Consider the following 14,280-nt stretch of genomic DNA (forward strand, 5'->3'; position numbering starts at 1 on the left):
CCTATCCTTGGGCTGCAGTGCCTTCACTTTTGGGGCTTTATATGTGCAGGTGAGCAGATGAACTTTGGTATACTATCAGCCATGACACAGCCAATGCCATTTTTCATAGTGTATGCAGAAGAAGATTCATCTATATGACAGACCAAAGCGTTGCCGGAGGCGTACAAGAAGAGCGTCGTCGGAGGCTATATTCAGCATGCATACATGTACCTTGAAGGCTGGATGAAGCCTGTCTTATCACAGCTTCATATGCCATCTCGATAACCGAATGAGGTTGGGACCGCACTGTGAAACAGGCACTCAAAAAGGCTGGGAGGCGGCACAGTGCGGACTCCGTGCCCACAGCGCTGGGTTTTGCCCGAAAATCATCCGCTTCAAACTTCTTCCATTTGTATCTACCACCCCACAGCCTGCACCGTCTTTTGAAATAGCGAATAAAGACGCATATCTCTCTGTCCGAGCAAACGAACGAGTCGAAGGGTGACCTGTGGCAGCTGTGGCTTCTCCTCTATCTCGATACTTCAACGACGAACCGGTCCTCGAAACCTTTGACAGCTGCCGGGTCGACCTTTTCCGCGATATACGAAGAGCACGAACGAAAACAAAGCCTTTCGATCCAGGCATGCCTTCGCGGTAGCCTCGTGCCGCCGATTAGTCCAAGCATGCTGCATGTTGCGTTCACAAGGCTGCCACAGTTATAGCAGCGTCCCGCCCAGCAACACGCTTTTCCGGAGCTTTTCTTCTCTTTTTCGTTTGTTACATTTGATATCAATCTGCAAGCATGGAGAGCCAGGTACGTCAGTTTGCATGGCTCGGACACGAGACCCTGGCTGCTGTTTATGGATTTTTTTTTCTTGCTGCGGTGCCCCGCCATCGGCCATCTCCCGCCGAAGCCCTCATGGAGGAAAAGAAACAAGATAATGAACAGCCATGGAGATCCTGCTTCTCCCTCGGCGAGCACGTGTCTCTCGTGTTTGATGGCCGCACTTGCTACCCGAGGCTTAGCATATAGCTAACGATCGTTTGCCTCCAGGTCGAGAACGCCGTCGAGATTCTGTCGAATCCCGCCTCCGATCAGTCTCTTAAGGAGCAGGCTTTTGAATATTTGAACCATCTGAGGAGCGACCCGTCAGGATGGCAGGCGTGCACGAATTTGTTTGCTCGAATCCCCCGAACGTCCGAGGTCGTGCGCATGGTGTGTCTTGAGGTGGTCAACTTCGCCGTACACACGCAGGGCCTCGATGCCGACAGTCTGGCCTTCCTCAAGCAGACGCTGATGCAATATGTCCGTCAAGCATATGGCCCCGGTGCTCAGCAAGATCCGGATCCCGCGCACCTCCAGAACAAGCTCACACAGACATTGACATACCTCTTCGTCTTCCTCTATCGTGACGGCTGGCAGAGCTTCCTCGACGACTTCCTCGATCTGACTGGGCTCCCTCAGAACGTCGACAACGTGCCCGGTGTTCTCTTCTACCTGCGGGTCCTGTCGTCGGTGCACGACGAGATTGCAGATATGCTTCTGTCACGGCAGACCAGCGATTCGAAGCGGAATACCGAGCTCAAAGACCAGCTGCGTGCCCAGGACATGCAAAAAGTCGCCGACTCGTGGAAACAGTTGCTTTCCAGATATAGCGGAAATGATGTCGTGATTGACCTTGTTCTGAAAGTCATTGGCAAGTGGGTGAGCTGGATGGACATTTCGCTCGTCGTCAGCCAGGACATGCTGAACCTGCTGCTACCCGTGGTCGGGCGGACTGGCAGTGAGGACAAGGTGCGAGATACTGCCATCGATACCCTGACGGAAATTTGCGGCAAGAAGATGCGGTCGGCGGACAAGATGGACATGATCTCGTTCCTTAGTCTGCAGGACATTGTGAGCCAGCTGGTCGCCAGCCCCATGCTGAACGACCTGAAAGGCACCCCACAGTACGACACGGATCTTGCCGAGGCCATTGCCAAGCTCGTTAATACCACAGTTTCGGACATCGTGAGGGCTCTCGACGACAGCCAAGCCAGCGAAGAGACACGGACTCGGGCCAAGCAGCACCTGGACGGCTTTCTCCCACTTCTCTTGCGGTTCTTCTCCGACGAGTACGACGAGGTGTGCTCGACTGTCATCCCATCATTGACCGATCTCCTTACCTTTCTTCGCAAGCTGGGTCAGCTCAGCCCAGAATACTCTGGCATGCTCTCTCCAATTCTCAATGCGATTATTCGGAAAATGCGATACGACGAGACAACTTCATGGGGGAATGAGGACGAGCAGACAGATGAGGCAGAGTTTCAAGAGCTCAGAAGGCGCCTGCAGTATCTCCAAAAGACCATTGCCGCCATCGATCAGAGCCTATACATGGATGTACTGAGCAATCTCGTGGCTACCACGTTCCAGACGCTGGATCAGGCGGGATCGCAGATGGATTGGCGGGACCTCGACCTCGCACTGCATGAGATGTACCTCTTCGGAGAGCTTGCTCTGCCGAACCAGGGTCTTGGCACGAAGAACCAGCCGTCTTCTGAAGCGTCGGAGAGACTGGTTGTGATGATGCAGAAGATGGTTGAATCAGGTATGTTTCCCCGTACTAAAAGCAGTCTATGCCGGGAGACACAGCTGACAAGTTGACTCAGGCATCGCCAATTTCTCCCATCCCGCCATCCTCCTTCAATACATGGAAATCTGCGTCAGATACTGTGCGGTTTTCGAGTCTCATTCCCAGTACATCCCCCAAGTCTTGGAAAACTTCGTGCGTCTGGTCCACCACAACCATGTGCGTATCAAGACCCGGTCTTGGTATCTCTTCCACAGGTTCATCAAGCACCTTCGCTCTCGCGTAGGCAACGTCGCCGAAACCGTCATTCAGTCGATTGGAGATTTGCTGCCCATCAAAGCGGAGGTGCCCGGAGAGGATGCTGATGATGACATGTCTTCGGATGAGTCTGATCATTCTGCGGATGCGCTCTTCACCAGCCAGCTCTACCTCTTCGAGGCTATTGGATGCATTTCTTCTACGCATAGCACCCCGGCGGAGAACCAGGCATTGTATGCTCGGTCGGTCATGGACCCCCTCTTCCGGGATATGGAGGTCCATCTTCCTCGTGCCAAGGGGGGCGACGCACAGGCGACACTCCAGATTCATCACATCGTCCTGGCTCTTGGTACGCTTGCCCATGGCTTCTCCGACTGGACGCCCGGGACTGCCGCAACAAACCAGCATGGACCGCCGGACAAGCTTGTCTCGGACGAATTTTCCCGCGCGGCCGAGGCAATTCTCATTGCTCTCAGCGAGCTAAACTCGTCAGCCGAAATCAGGACGGCGTGCAGATCTGCCTTTTCAAAACTGCTGGGCGTCTTGGGTGCCGCCGTTCTCCCGCAGCTTCCAAAGTGGATCGAAGGACTGCTATCTCAAAGCTCGTCCAAGGATGAGATGGCCATGTTTTTGCGGCTTCTCGATCAAGTGGTGTTTGGATTCAAGTCGGAAATATACGAAGTTCTCAACATGCTGCTGACACCCCTTCTCCAGCGAATCTTTGGAGGCCTGGGAGAACCCATCTCTGGAACGGACGATGAGATACAGCTGGCAGAGCTGAGGCGAGAGTATCTCTCATTCATCCAAATCATCCTAAACAACGGGCTGGAGGGTGTTCTCGTCAGCGAAGCGAACCAAGGCTTCTTTGAGCCCATGATCGCTTCCGTCCTCGAGCTGGCAAAGACGTTGGACGGAAACCTCGGCCCCAGCCGCCTGGCTTTTACCATCATGGCTCGAATCTCTTCGCTTTGGGGCGGCCCTGACGTTGCCACCATCTCAAAGACGCCGACGGCACCGACCGGCAGCCCCAGTCCGGTCATTCCTGGATTCGATCACTTCATGATGGAGAGGTTCCATTCTGCTTGCTGGGAGGTCATGCGGAATCCCAACTTCAAGCCGTCGAGCGATGCACAGACGAAGCAAGTCTTGACGGAAATTGCTGCGTTGGAGCAGACGATATACACCAAAACAGGTGACATGTTTATACAGCAGATGCAGAACGAGGTCTTCCCCAGCCTGGGCATCAACGGCGATGACTTTTTGCGGTCGTTGACGACCTCGACGGATAAGAGGCAGTTCTCTACATACCTCCAGCAGCTGCTCAGCCGTCGATAACCCAATCATACGATACACGTGAAGGTAACACAAAGTTCAGAAATCCTCCCGGATAGTGGGCTCGGTTCGGTAGTGTTTGAAGGAAAAAGGGTGGAGGACAGGTATCCAGGGCAGGTCGGTGCGGTTCACAAAGACTACAGATACAAGTTATTACCCTCGTGTGGGTAAAAGAGAAGGCGATGAGGGAACATCATAGAATCAACACCTACCACGAACCCACCTACTCCTTTTATACGACTACTATCTCATTTATTGTTCATATTCCCTTTCGCATTGAAAAGTTTTTTTAAACACAGACAGAGGGAACGTGGGAGGAAAATGATTCCCTCAGTTCTTCGGTTCAAGGCGCGTGTGTCGGTGGCTGGCAACGGGGTAAGGGGGGGCAGGGGCCTTTTTTCACTGGGTCGTCTGTCTGGTTGTCTATCAGGTGGGATTCTGTTGGGTATGGGAGAGAGAAAGGAAGAGAGAGACGGGGGCATTTTAGGTAGCGTATATAGTGTAATAAACGTAGTAAAAACGCGCTGGTGTTACGTGAATTGGGTATTTCTCTTTGTAGTTGAAAGCAAAAAAAGGGGGTCTGCGTAATTGTACGTCTTGGAAAGGAGTATCGATACCTTCTTTATTTCATCATCAGCTCTGATAGTCTCCATGACATTGACAAACACTCTAAACGAACGCTAACCGGCAACCATAAATTAAGTCTATCTCAAAGAAGAACAAAGGAACAAAAGAACCATAGAAAAGTTTACCAAAATCTGCTGCTGCCGCTTAACCATGCAACCAACAACATAACTGGAAAGGGGAGGAAAAGAAAGCCAAATATAAAGTGCCCCAATTACTCTAATAGTGGTCTCTCTCTTTTTTTTTTATAACCTTTCATTATGTATACCACCCACCGTCCCTGTATCGCAATTTACTCCTCCTCTTTCTTTATACGGCGGCCCCCTTCGTCGTAGAACGTAAACTACTACTCCCCTTTCCTCTTCTTTCCCCACAAAAGCCGAGTAGAAAAGAACAAAAAGGGGAGGAGAGAAAGTCGGAATGGTCTGAATCTCTCGCGTCCCCCTTGCTCAGATTATGTAGCCTCCGCCGGCGAGACTCCGCCAGTCACGCACCCCCATGGCCTCTTCAAGCTCGACGCACCACCAGAGCACCTCCCTGGCCTTGTCAACCTGTCCACTCTCTTCGTGGGCGCGAGCGAGTGCGAACCACGCGTCTGAGTAGTCCCAGCCCGTGCCGAGGCGGGTAAGCCCCGACAGCAGCGTAAAGGCGCGGTCGCGCGCGGCCAGACGATCGATAAGGGGCAGGTGGAAAGCCTTGTAGGGCTGGGGAAGCGCATCTTCATCTTGAGACTCGCCGCCGGAGCCTGCAGCTTTGGAGGCATCTGTTTCATCGCCTTCGCCGGGGTTGGCTTCGGTTGCACTCAGGTCGGAGACGAGCCCCAGTGGAGTGAATGGTAGCGTTTTGAGGGCGGTTGGCGAAGATTCAGATGGGGCTTGGCCGGCATCGTCAAAGATCTCGTGTCCGTCCAAGGGGGGGATTGACGGTGTGGGGAGCAGCTTCTCGCTGTAAATGTCAAGTAGAATGTTGGATAGTCCAACAATTGCTGCTGGATGATCGGGATAATAGGCCAAGGCAGACTCGAATTCAGTCCGAGCGGCATATGGCGTCTCCTTGGCCAGTGCCAGGAAACCGAGCTGAAACGTCATGTTAGCAATTTGCCCCCATGTAGCAGCCGTAATCAGCAAACTTACCTCGGAGTAAACATCCCCCCAGAGCTCATCTACGCTCTTCTTCTCACCCCAAGACGGACGCCTGGCAGTTCCTGGCCCGCTGGCCAGGTCTTTTGCCACATCACTCTCAAGCGTCTGGATGAGCTTCTGCGCCTCGGCAACGGCGCCCTTGCAGTCTTCCAGCATCCCTGCTCGGCGATAGAATCCGGCAATCATCAGCCACACCTTGATCAAAATGGCTGTCCGCTGGTTTCGCTCCTTGTCTTTCGGGAACTTGATCAGGGGTAGAAGGTGAGGTGGGGTGAAGCTAACGTCGCCTGACAGATCATCATCGGCGTACTTGGAATTCGTGGAGAGGTACGAGTTCATAGAAGAGCGCGTCCTACCCCTGGAGGAATTCGCCATTCGAGACTGTAGACGCCTACCACCGGTTGAAAAGAAGTCGTGATCCGTCGAGTCGTCTCCGATGACAGTAGCTTGATGCGAGAGGCCGCCCAGACTCGACGACCTACGCCGCTGACTGCCGCTTCTAGTCGTCTTCTTCTTCAAACTGTTTCTCTTTTCAGACTCGCTCCTCTGGGTCTGGGCGCCCAGACTGCCGCTCCGTGGCCGCCGTGTTCCGTTTTCTGCCGTGACCTGAACAGCTGGGGCGATGCTGGGGGCAGTAGTGTGTGATGTGGCAGGCCGATCTGGCGTTGCTGTCTTCTCACCCAGCGTTGCGTTGCTCATTTGCTTGGTGGGCGGTCTCGACCTGTCTGCGCGCGATCCAAAGATGCTACCCTTGAACGTGCGCGCAGTCTTGGGTGGCTCCCTCACGACCGGGGGCTTGAGTGCCGGCTGTTGCACGTCGACGCTACCGAATAAGCGCGAGAACAGAGTCAGCAGCTCATAACTGGCATTCACGGCGACGTCCGGCCCTTCCATGAGCTCAATCAAGGCAAGCTGTGTCATCTTGACGTCCAAGATTCCCACCTTCTCCTCATCACTCATATCGTCGACAAGTCCTCGCGGGGGGGCCGCCTTCTCAGCGTCGTTGAGGTGCTCACTGCGAAACCCGCCGTCTGCCTTGCCAAAGAGAACGGTGGGGTCCTTGAACTGCTCCAAGGCACCTTCGCAGGCCCTCGCCGCCATGGTGTAGTCTTGCCGGGCGCTTAGGAGAAGGGCCAGGAGATGCCATAGGGGAATAAGAGACCTCTCCTGCCAGTACGGCCCGTAGAACAGGTTGTAGTCCTCTTCAAACCCGTGCACCGCCATCAATGCCGATCTGACGAGCTCTATAGCCGTAGCAAGCTCGCGACGCTCAGCTAGCAAGAGGCCAAGGCAGAAGAAGCTTCGCACATCCTTTGACCGACCGTATTCGGGGGCCAGTGACCTTCGAAGGCATCTGACGGCTTTGGACTGTATCTCAGCCCTTGACCCAGCTTCGGTCGTCACCCGGGACCAGTGGGCATGTGCAAGACCAATAGCTTGCCACGCAAGAGCTATGGTTTGAGGCGGCGGCGCATCCGGCTGCACCTGGCTCGCTTCTTTATCCTCCGCAATCGCAGGAGTGCCGTTTTCCTGTACACTCACGTGCGGAAGCTTGGAAAGCCACTCTTCTAGCTCAGCGCCCAGCTGCTGAGCCTTTTCGGCGGCCTGCAGATGCCCGTACGTGCACAAGATCATCACACCTTGTGACAATGTCTCTAGAGCAGTCTTGTCATCGTCCAAGCTCGGCTCTGGGTGTCCCGTCTTTGCCACTCGCGCCTTGCCCTTCTTCACGATGTCCAGGTACGAGTCGAGCGCCTTGAAGGCCAGGTCGAATTCAGCCACGGACAAATGAACGGCGAACAATGACCGGAGGATGGCTGTTGAGTGGTATGTCCTTGTCGCGGCGCTGTACAGGGTTTCGAGAACGCTCCGGCTCAGAAGATCTCGACCACCCTGACCCAGATCCTGCTCACTCCATCCACGGCCGCAGAGAATAGACCAGTTCATCATCACTTGCTTGACAAACGCCTCGACTTCCGCGCGTTCTTCGTCGGCTCGGGGAAAGGTAGTCTCGCCGAGCAGGAGGGCCTGATAAGCCGACTCCGCTCGCTGGAGTTCTACCCTCAATTGGCTTCGAGGCGACATATCCTCCACCATCTTTTCAGCCTGACCAGTCGGATACGGCAGATCGTTCTCCAGTATTCGCGACAGCGCCAGATAGTACTCGTGCCAGATCCTCCTCCGGGGCACGGAGCCCTTGAAGCCGAAACCGCCCGTGACAGGGGCCGACATGATCTTCCAATATCTCGCCCAAGATCGGAAGCTAGAGATGGAATTGGGATCGTCGAGGAAGATTTCGTTGTTGTGAAGCGCCTCACTGGTGAGCATGCAATGCTCCGTAAGAAACAGCTCTGACCAGTACCGCAGCTGCTTGCGGATGCCGTGACCGCTCCAGACCCGGTCCAACGACGGGAGACCCTCCTGCAGCGCAGCCAGCGCAGGCAACCTCAGCCCATCTCTCATCAGGCAGTTCGCCCTGAGGTAGGCAGCCTTGAGTGCACACACGCTGGTCCATTCCGATGCCGTATTCGCCGGGTCGATGTCTGGGATTTCTGCGATGAGGCTCTTGGGCAGTCGCTCCAGAGCCAAAGAGTACTCGCCGACCACCCAATGCAGCCATCCAACGCAGACCTGGGCCTGGAATCGTTCTTCGGGGCGCGATTCGGATTCGATGACGGCCATGAGCCTCGGAAGTCGGTTGGGGACGTCGAGGTCGGACGGCTGCGTGCCGGCGGCGGTCACTTTGGAGATGGCGCATTCCGTTTCGGCGGTCAACGTGAGGCCTGTGACGGACCAAGTACCCGTAATTAGCTTCCGATGTGTAGACGTCGAGCCGTCGGGAGTCGGTTAGGGGACATACATTCTCGAGTCGGATCGTGTTTGCGGACCTTGCGAACCAGCTCCGGAACATCTGGCCAGTTGCCCTCGCATCGGGCGTCGTCCAGCGACTCGATATAGCGAGCCGCCTTTGCCTAAAGCACACTTCGTTAGAGACAGTTGTCGGCCATGGTTCCAGCTGCAGCTGTTCTTACAGCCATTTTGCGCCCAGCTCAGGAGAGAGGGGACAAAGAAGGACCCTGGGAAAGGTGGCTCGCAGCTGTTATTCAGCTCCCCAAGCGGCAGCTCGACGCACGCGCAAAAACAGAAGCTGCTTGTACCGCTGACGAGTGACAGCTCAAGCGGGAACGGCCAGCCACCTCAAACGCCGAGAACAGAAACACACACACAAAAGAAGAGGCCGGAGTCGCGATGACGCGAAAAGGGGGGCCGACGAGGCTGTTGAGAGATGAACAATCAAATATGGACGTCCAAGGGAGGCGGCTGGAGCATGTGGCAGCACAGCGCCTGGGGTCCTTTGACGTAGTGCTTAAGATTAGTGCAGCTACAGCGCTAACAGCAGTAATACGTGCACTATTGCGAGGCGCTGCTGCGCTGGACAGGCATTGAGTTCCCTTGTACACGAGGGCAACGGGCCAATCAGCGGCGCCGCACGGAACCCCACGGTCGCCCGACAAGGTGCTGCAGGTACCTGAACCTTGCCCGTATGGGAAAGTGGACGGGATTTGACATTGAAGGGAAAAAAAAAAAAAAAAAAAAAAAAGGTTCGAGTAAGCTCACCACGACAAGCATACGCTGATGGGATGTTAGAGTGATGATGATGCTTGAATGAACGACTGATATTCCCTGGGATATTGTACTCAAATTCTTTCGGCCCCTCACACTGCAAGTGTCGCCTTTGGCAGTGGCGAGCACTCACCTGTCGACATCAACTCTCCTCCCTTCCGACGTCTCTTCACAGACATCCCGTGAGAATTCTGCCATCTCAGCCTCAACCACATATATCGGTCTCTCACATATATCCGGTCTCTCAGCCAAATATGTCATCCTCAGCCTCAACAGCAGACCTCCGCGTCCTCACCCGGAAGCTCACCTCCATCCCGCCGGCGCAACTGCCGCACTCCCTCCCTTCCCTCATCCGCCACGTCCTCCGATGCCGCGATGCGCTGTCCGCTCCTCAGGATCCGAAGGCCAAAGGCGATGCCTCTCAGACGGCTATGCTTGTGCACAAGCTCAAGACCAGCATCACTACTCACTTGAATGGCCGGAGCCGCGAGGGCAGATTCGCCGCCATTGGCCTGATCAAGGCGGCCGTTGACGTTGGAGGCTGGGAGACTCTGCGCGGCTCTGAGGCTTGGGTGCGCGGGCTGGTTTCCATTGTTCAGGTACGACATTATCAATCCTCATTTTTCCTTGATCCTGTGATGTATAAGTGCTAATACCAATACCAGAAAGGCGATCCTGCGGCCTCCAAAGAACTGGCCGTCGTGACTCTCACCAAAATCTTCATGCTCGTCCACCCTTATCAGACCCTCGTGCGAGAGGTTGCCACGCCTTTCCTGCCGGCTTTTGGCACCGCATGCCTGCAGCTCATCAAGCCCAAAGCTGAAGCGCAGACTTCCACGCCTTTGAACCTGGTTGAAACCATCTGCAGCTCATTCTCAACCCTGATCCCCCTGTACCCACCTACGTTCCGCCCTTTCAGCTCCCAGATCCGGACCGCCGTCGGAGTCTATCTCGCGCCTACTTGCTCGGATGGAATCTCCGTCCCAGTGTCTCTACAGCGGGCAGCTAGGCGCCTCGTAGCCTCCCTCCACTTCGTTGCGGCCAAGTCCAGCGGCAGCGAAGAATGGGCCAAGCTCGTCGACGGAATCATCCAGGAGTTTCACACCACCGCCGACCAGGTCCTTCGAGCCGTCGACGAGTCGTGGGAGGCAACCAGCGGTCGTTCACGGTCCCAGGTCGACGTCGATGGAGAGCCTCACGGCAAAGGCACTTCTGTCGACAACCTGCCTGCCTGGTCTGGTCTCGAGGCCGGTGCCGAGCGGTTGGTCGGGCTCTTCCACTTCCTCGCCGACCTGCTCAGCTACCCTACCAAGGCTGCCGTCACCATTCCCCTAAGCGGCCTCGTGGACACCATCTCCAGAGTTTGCCTCGTCGCTCGGCTCTCCAAGTCCCAGACCTGGGAACAAGCCGTCGAGACCAACCCGGCCATTGGCAGAGAAGAGAAGGAAGAACTATGGAGCTTGATGCCTGACATCCACGTCGCAGCGATGCAGCTCGTCATCGCTCTCTTCGAGAGGCTGCAGAGACATATGCTGCCCCTGGTCCCCGAAATCCTGGACCACCTCATCCGCGTCTTCAAGTCCGGCATCAGCATCCCCTCAGTCCGCGTAGCCGGATACACCACCCTCAACACCATCCTCCAGCTCGCCGGACCAACACTATCCAAGCCCGCCGTGGACATGCTGGACCCCCTCGTCGGAGCATGCTGCCGAGACCTCCAACAAGACGCCGGCTTCCTCAAACCCGCCGACAAACCCACCACCACCACCGCCCAAAAGGGCTCCAAGAGCGGCGCCGCCATAGTCAACACCGACCTCTTCCTCCAACCCGCCGCCGCCGCCGCCGCAACCGAAGCTCCCACCCTGGAACCAGACCACAGGTACGCAGCCAGCGCCCTCCTGACAGCCATCCTGTCCCAGCTCCCGCAGTCCCACCTCAAGCCCGCCCTCCGCGGGCACCTCGACAAGACGGCCATCCTGACGCGCAGCCGCGACGCCATGCTCGCCAGCGTGCTCAACCCGTACAGGGACCAGCACGGCAGGATGTATCCCAGCATCCTGCCTCACCTGGTGCAGCAGTTCCCGCACGATCAAGGGCTCGAGGTTCTGCGCAGCAATCTGCGGACGAGCGGCGTGCAGGGCGCCGGAAGCGAAATGTTTGCCTCGCTAAGCGAGGTTGCCGAGTTGCAGCAGATCGGTGAAGAGGAGGAGGAGGAGGAGGCCGAGCACGAAGAAGAAGAAAAGGAGAACAAGGCCGATGAAGAAATGCAGGATCCATCATCGGAGAAAGCAGCAACAGCAGCAAAGGCAGTGACCTCAACTTCCGACACAAAAGCTGGTCTCCCGATCCAGAGCACCGTCTCCGCTCCCAACCCCTTCGAGCCTCGCGCCTCAAACAACAGCACCGAAAGGGCAGCTTCCCCGCCCAAGAGGAAGCACGAGGGCCCAGACGTGCCGATCAACCCCAAGAGACAGGAGCTCGACAAGACTGAACCCGCCGCTGCCTCGGCCTCGGTTACCGCGCTGCAGACGGGAGGGGAGGAAAGGGGAGTTGAACAGCAAGAAGAGTCGGATAGCGATGATGACGGGAGTGTGCACTTGAATATGGAGCTGGACTATGACGAGGAGGAAGACGAAGAAGACGAGTAGGATTGCGCCGAAAAGGCAGGGATGAGGATATCAAGTTGTAGAGAAGCGGCACGAACCATGTATTGGGTACTATATTCTGCATAAATTGTAAGATGTAGTCAACACCATGACGACATATTATCTTGATTACAATGTGTAGTACAACCTTTCAATATCAACACAAGATGGAGAGGGGCAAGCAAATATAAAGATGGGTAATATGCCTAAACCTGCGCGCCCTCTTCTTTCCAACGCCGTCCTTTGTTCGAAATATTGTCGTACCGAAATCCCTTGGTTAGATGAAAATCAATGCCCCAGTTTATGTATACAATGAGTCGGGAAAGAGAGATGCCATGCAAGGGGCCAAACCCAAAGCTATATGGAAAAATCGAAGAACAGAAACCATTCATCGACTAAAGAGACTTCAGTCGCGCAGCCAAGCTCGGCGCTTCTCTTCCTTCCTAGCGCGACGCTTCTCTTTGAAGGCCTTTAGTTCGTTCTTGGTGGGCTTCTTGTTAGACCGCTCGGCCTTGAGGCTGCGGCCGCCATGAGCATTTGCCGCAGCATCCACGTCGAAGAAGTCGTGCATCTGGCGCTTCGACTTGGCTGCATCAGAGTGGCGTTCAGCGCCCTCTCCAGTTTGGAATTGTCCAGTAAAGCGGTTAAAGGTCGCCGTGGCGGCATATATGGCGGCTGGATCGCCGACCAAGCCGGTGGTATCCTCTTCCTCTTGGTTATTCTTGGCGTACCACGCATTCGGATCGTAGTCGCCGTGAATGGCCGGGTTATAGCCTCCAGCAACGGGCTTCTCGTAAGAAGGCGGCTGGGGCGCAACCACATGCGAGGCTACCGCAGCGCCATTTGCGTCAGGAACTCGAGGGTTTTCCCACTGGCTCTTGCCCGTGAAGCGGTTGTAGAAGAACCAAGCCTGGGTGTTCGGATCCCACTGGCAGTCCCATCCGTCATCCTCTGGCTGCTGCGGCACCGGCTCGTCTGGCAAGGGTGGACCATCGGGGACGGCTTCATTCGGCAGCGGCGGCGCCTCCCCTGCGGCAGTCGCACCGGCTCGTGATGACTCTTTTGGCGACTTGTCGTTAGAGTTGGCGTCCCGCTCTCCGTCAGACTCGTCTTCCTGAGTCACCTCCCCGGCCTCGACGTCCGAGTCCTCGACACGCTCGTCGTTTGCCGCCTTCTGAACAGAGTCGGCGACTGCAGCTGATGAGCCAGTCGCCTGCTCAGCCGTGGAATCTGCGGCGGCGGTCTTTGGCGACGACATGTTGGCTCAAGCACAGCGACACCCAGGCAGTCGACTTTGCGTGATCTTGTCCTTGCTCTGTTGTACCTGTTCTCATCTGCAAACGTGAGTATCCTGATAACGCCATGATCAACATGATACTTGTGCACCTAGAGCTTAGCAGGCGGGGACGAGGCAGTCGTGAAGCAGAGGCACTGCGGCTACAAGCTCGCTTTTGGCAGGTATTGCGCCTTTTCGCGTTGCAACGAACAACGAGCGAATAATTACCTGAGTCAAGTAGTTGTAGGAGTGGCGTAGCGCGCCGCTCTATCGCGATTGTGCTGCTACTTTGGCACCACGGCTTCCTGTGAGGCTGGCAGTCAATGTTTCATACGATGTAGGTACTAAGAATGAAGGACATGGAGCTTGATGATGGATTAGGTGTGCAAGCAAGGAGGATGACGGGCTGGTTCAGCTTCGGAGGAACATCTATAATCCGAGAGCTGTCATTTTCGGCGAGCTCATTTTACAGTTGATGCTATTAGCGGAAATGATGGGTGCTATTTTAGCGCAGGTCTTGCTTGACAGTTGACAGCTCAATCTTGACGTCTTCAGACTTCCATCAGGTTACTGTACATCTGCATACACCTACAGTAGACTCAGGCTGGGGCCGCCAGAATACGAGACGCTCCATTGTCGACCCAACAGCGATCAGCTCAGCTGCATCCCTTCAGTTGAAGAGCCCACAATACTGTATGCATGCATATGGGCGGGAATTGTAGATCCTGGTCCCTTTCCGTCGCCGTCCGTCTTCTTCGTCCTTCTTCGGCTCGCTTTCTGATGCTCTCATTTGTCACGATGTCTTCGCTTCACGTGTTAAAGAAAGGGCA

At 55.6% G+C, this 14,280-nt stretch overlaps 4 protein-coding genes across 4 annotated transcripts; 2 read left to right on the forward strand and 2 right to left on the reverse strand.

Moving 5' to 3' along the window:
• Window positions 1–1,033: 1,033 nt before the first annotated feature.
• Window positions 1,034–4,142, forward strand: CCMA1212_010544 (Exportin-T; the record flags this gene model as incomplete). The annotated part of the gene is made up of 2 exons (XM_073707583.1): window positions 1,034–2,567; window positions 2,629–4,142. Coding segments are annotated over 2 exons (3,048 nt in total), but the record flags the coding sequence as incomplete, so codon positions are not given.
• A 1,070-nt stretch (window positions 4,143–5,212) lies between these two features.
• On the reverse strand, window positions 5,213–8,943 carry CCMA1212_010545 (uncharacterized protein; the record flags this gene model as incomplete). Its single annotated transcript, XM_073707584.1, has 4 exons — window positions 5,213–5,839; window positions 5,897–8,688; window positions 8,766–8,877; window positions 8,938–8,943. 4 exons carry the CDS (start codon window positions 8,941–8,943, stop codon window positions 5,213–5,215), a joined length of 3,537 nt encoding a protein of 1,178 aa, XP_073553900.1.
• An 840-nt stretch (window positions 8,944–9,783) lies between these two features.
• Window positions 9,784–12,177, forward strand: CCMA1212_010546 (Pre-rRNA-processing protein rix1; the record flags this gene model as incomplete). Its single annotated transcript, XM_073707585.1, has 2 exons — window positions 9,784–10,128; window positions 10,195–12,177. The coding sequence occupies 2 exons, from the start codon at window positions 9,784–9,786 to the stop codon at window positions 12,175–12,177; spliced, it is 2,328 nt and encodes a 775-aa protein (XP_073553901.1).
• A 403-nt stretch (window positions 12,178–12,580) lies between these two features.
• On the reverse strand, window positions 12,581–13,432 carry CCMA1212_010547 (uncharacterized protein; the record flags this gene model as incomplete). The annotated part of the gene is made up of 1 exon (XM_073707586.1): window positions 12,581–13,432. The coding sequence occupies one exon, from the start codon at window positions 13,430–13,432 to the stop codon at window positions 12,581–12,583; it is 852 nt and encodes a 283-aa protein (XP_073553902.1).
• Between the last annotated feature and the right edge of the window lie 848 nt (window positions 13,433–14,280).

This window comes from Trichoderma ghanense, assembly GCF_004382785.1.
Source record: "Trichoderma ghanense strain CCMA-1212 chromosome Unknown scaffold_27, whole genome shotgun sequence".
NCBI classification, from domain to species: domain Eukaryota; kingdom Fungi; phylum Ascomycota; class Sordariomycetes; order Hypocreales; family Hypocreaceae; genus Trichoderma; species Trichoderma ghanense.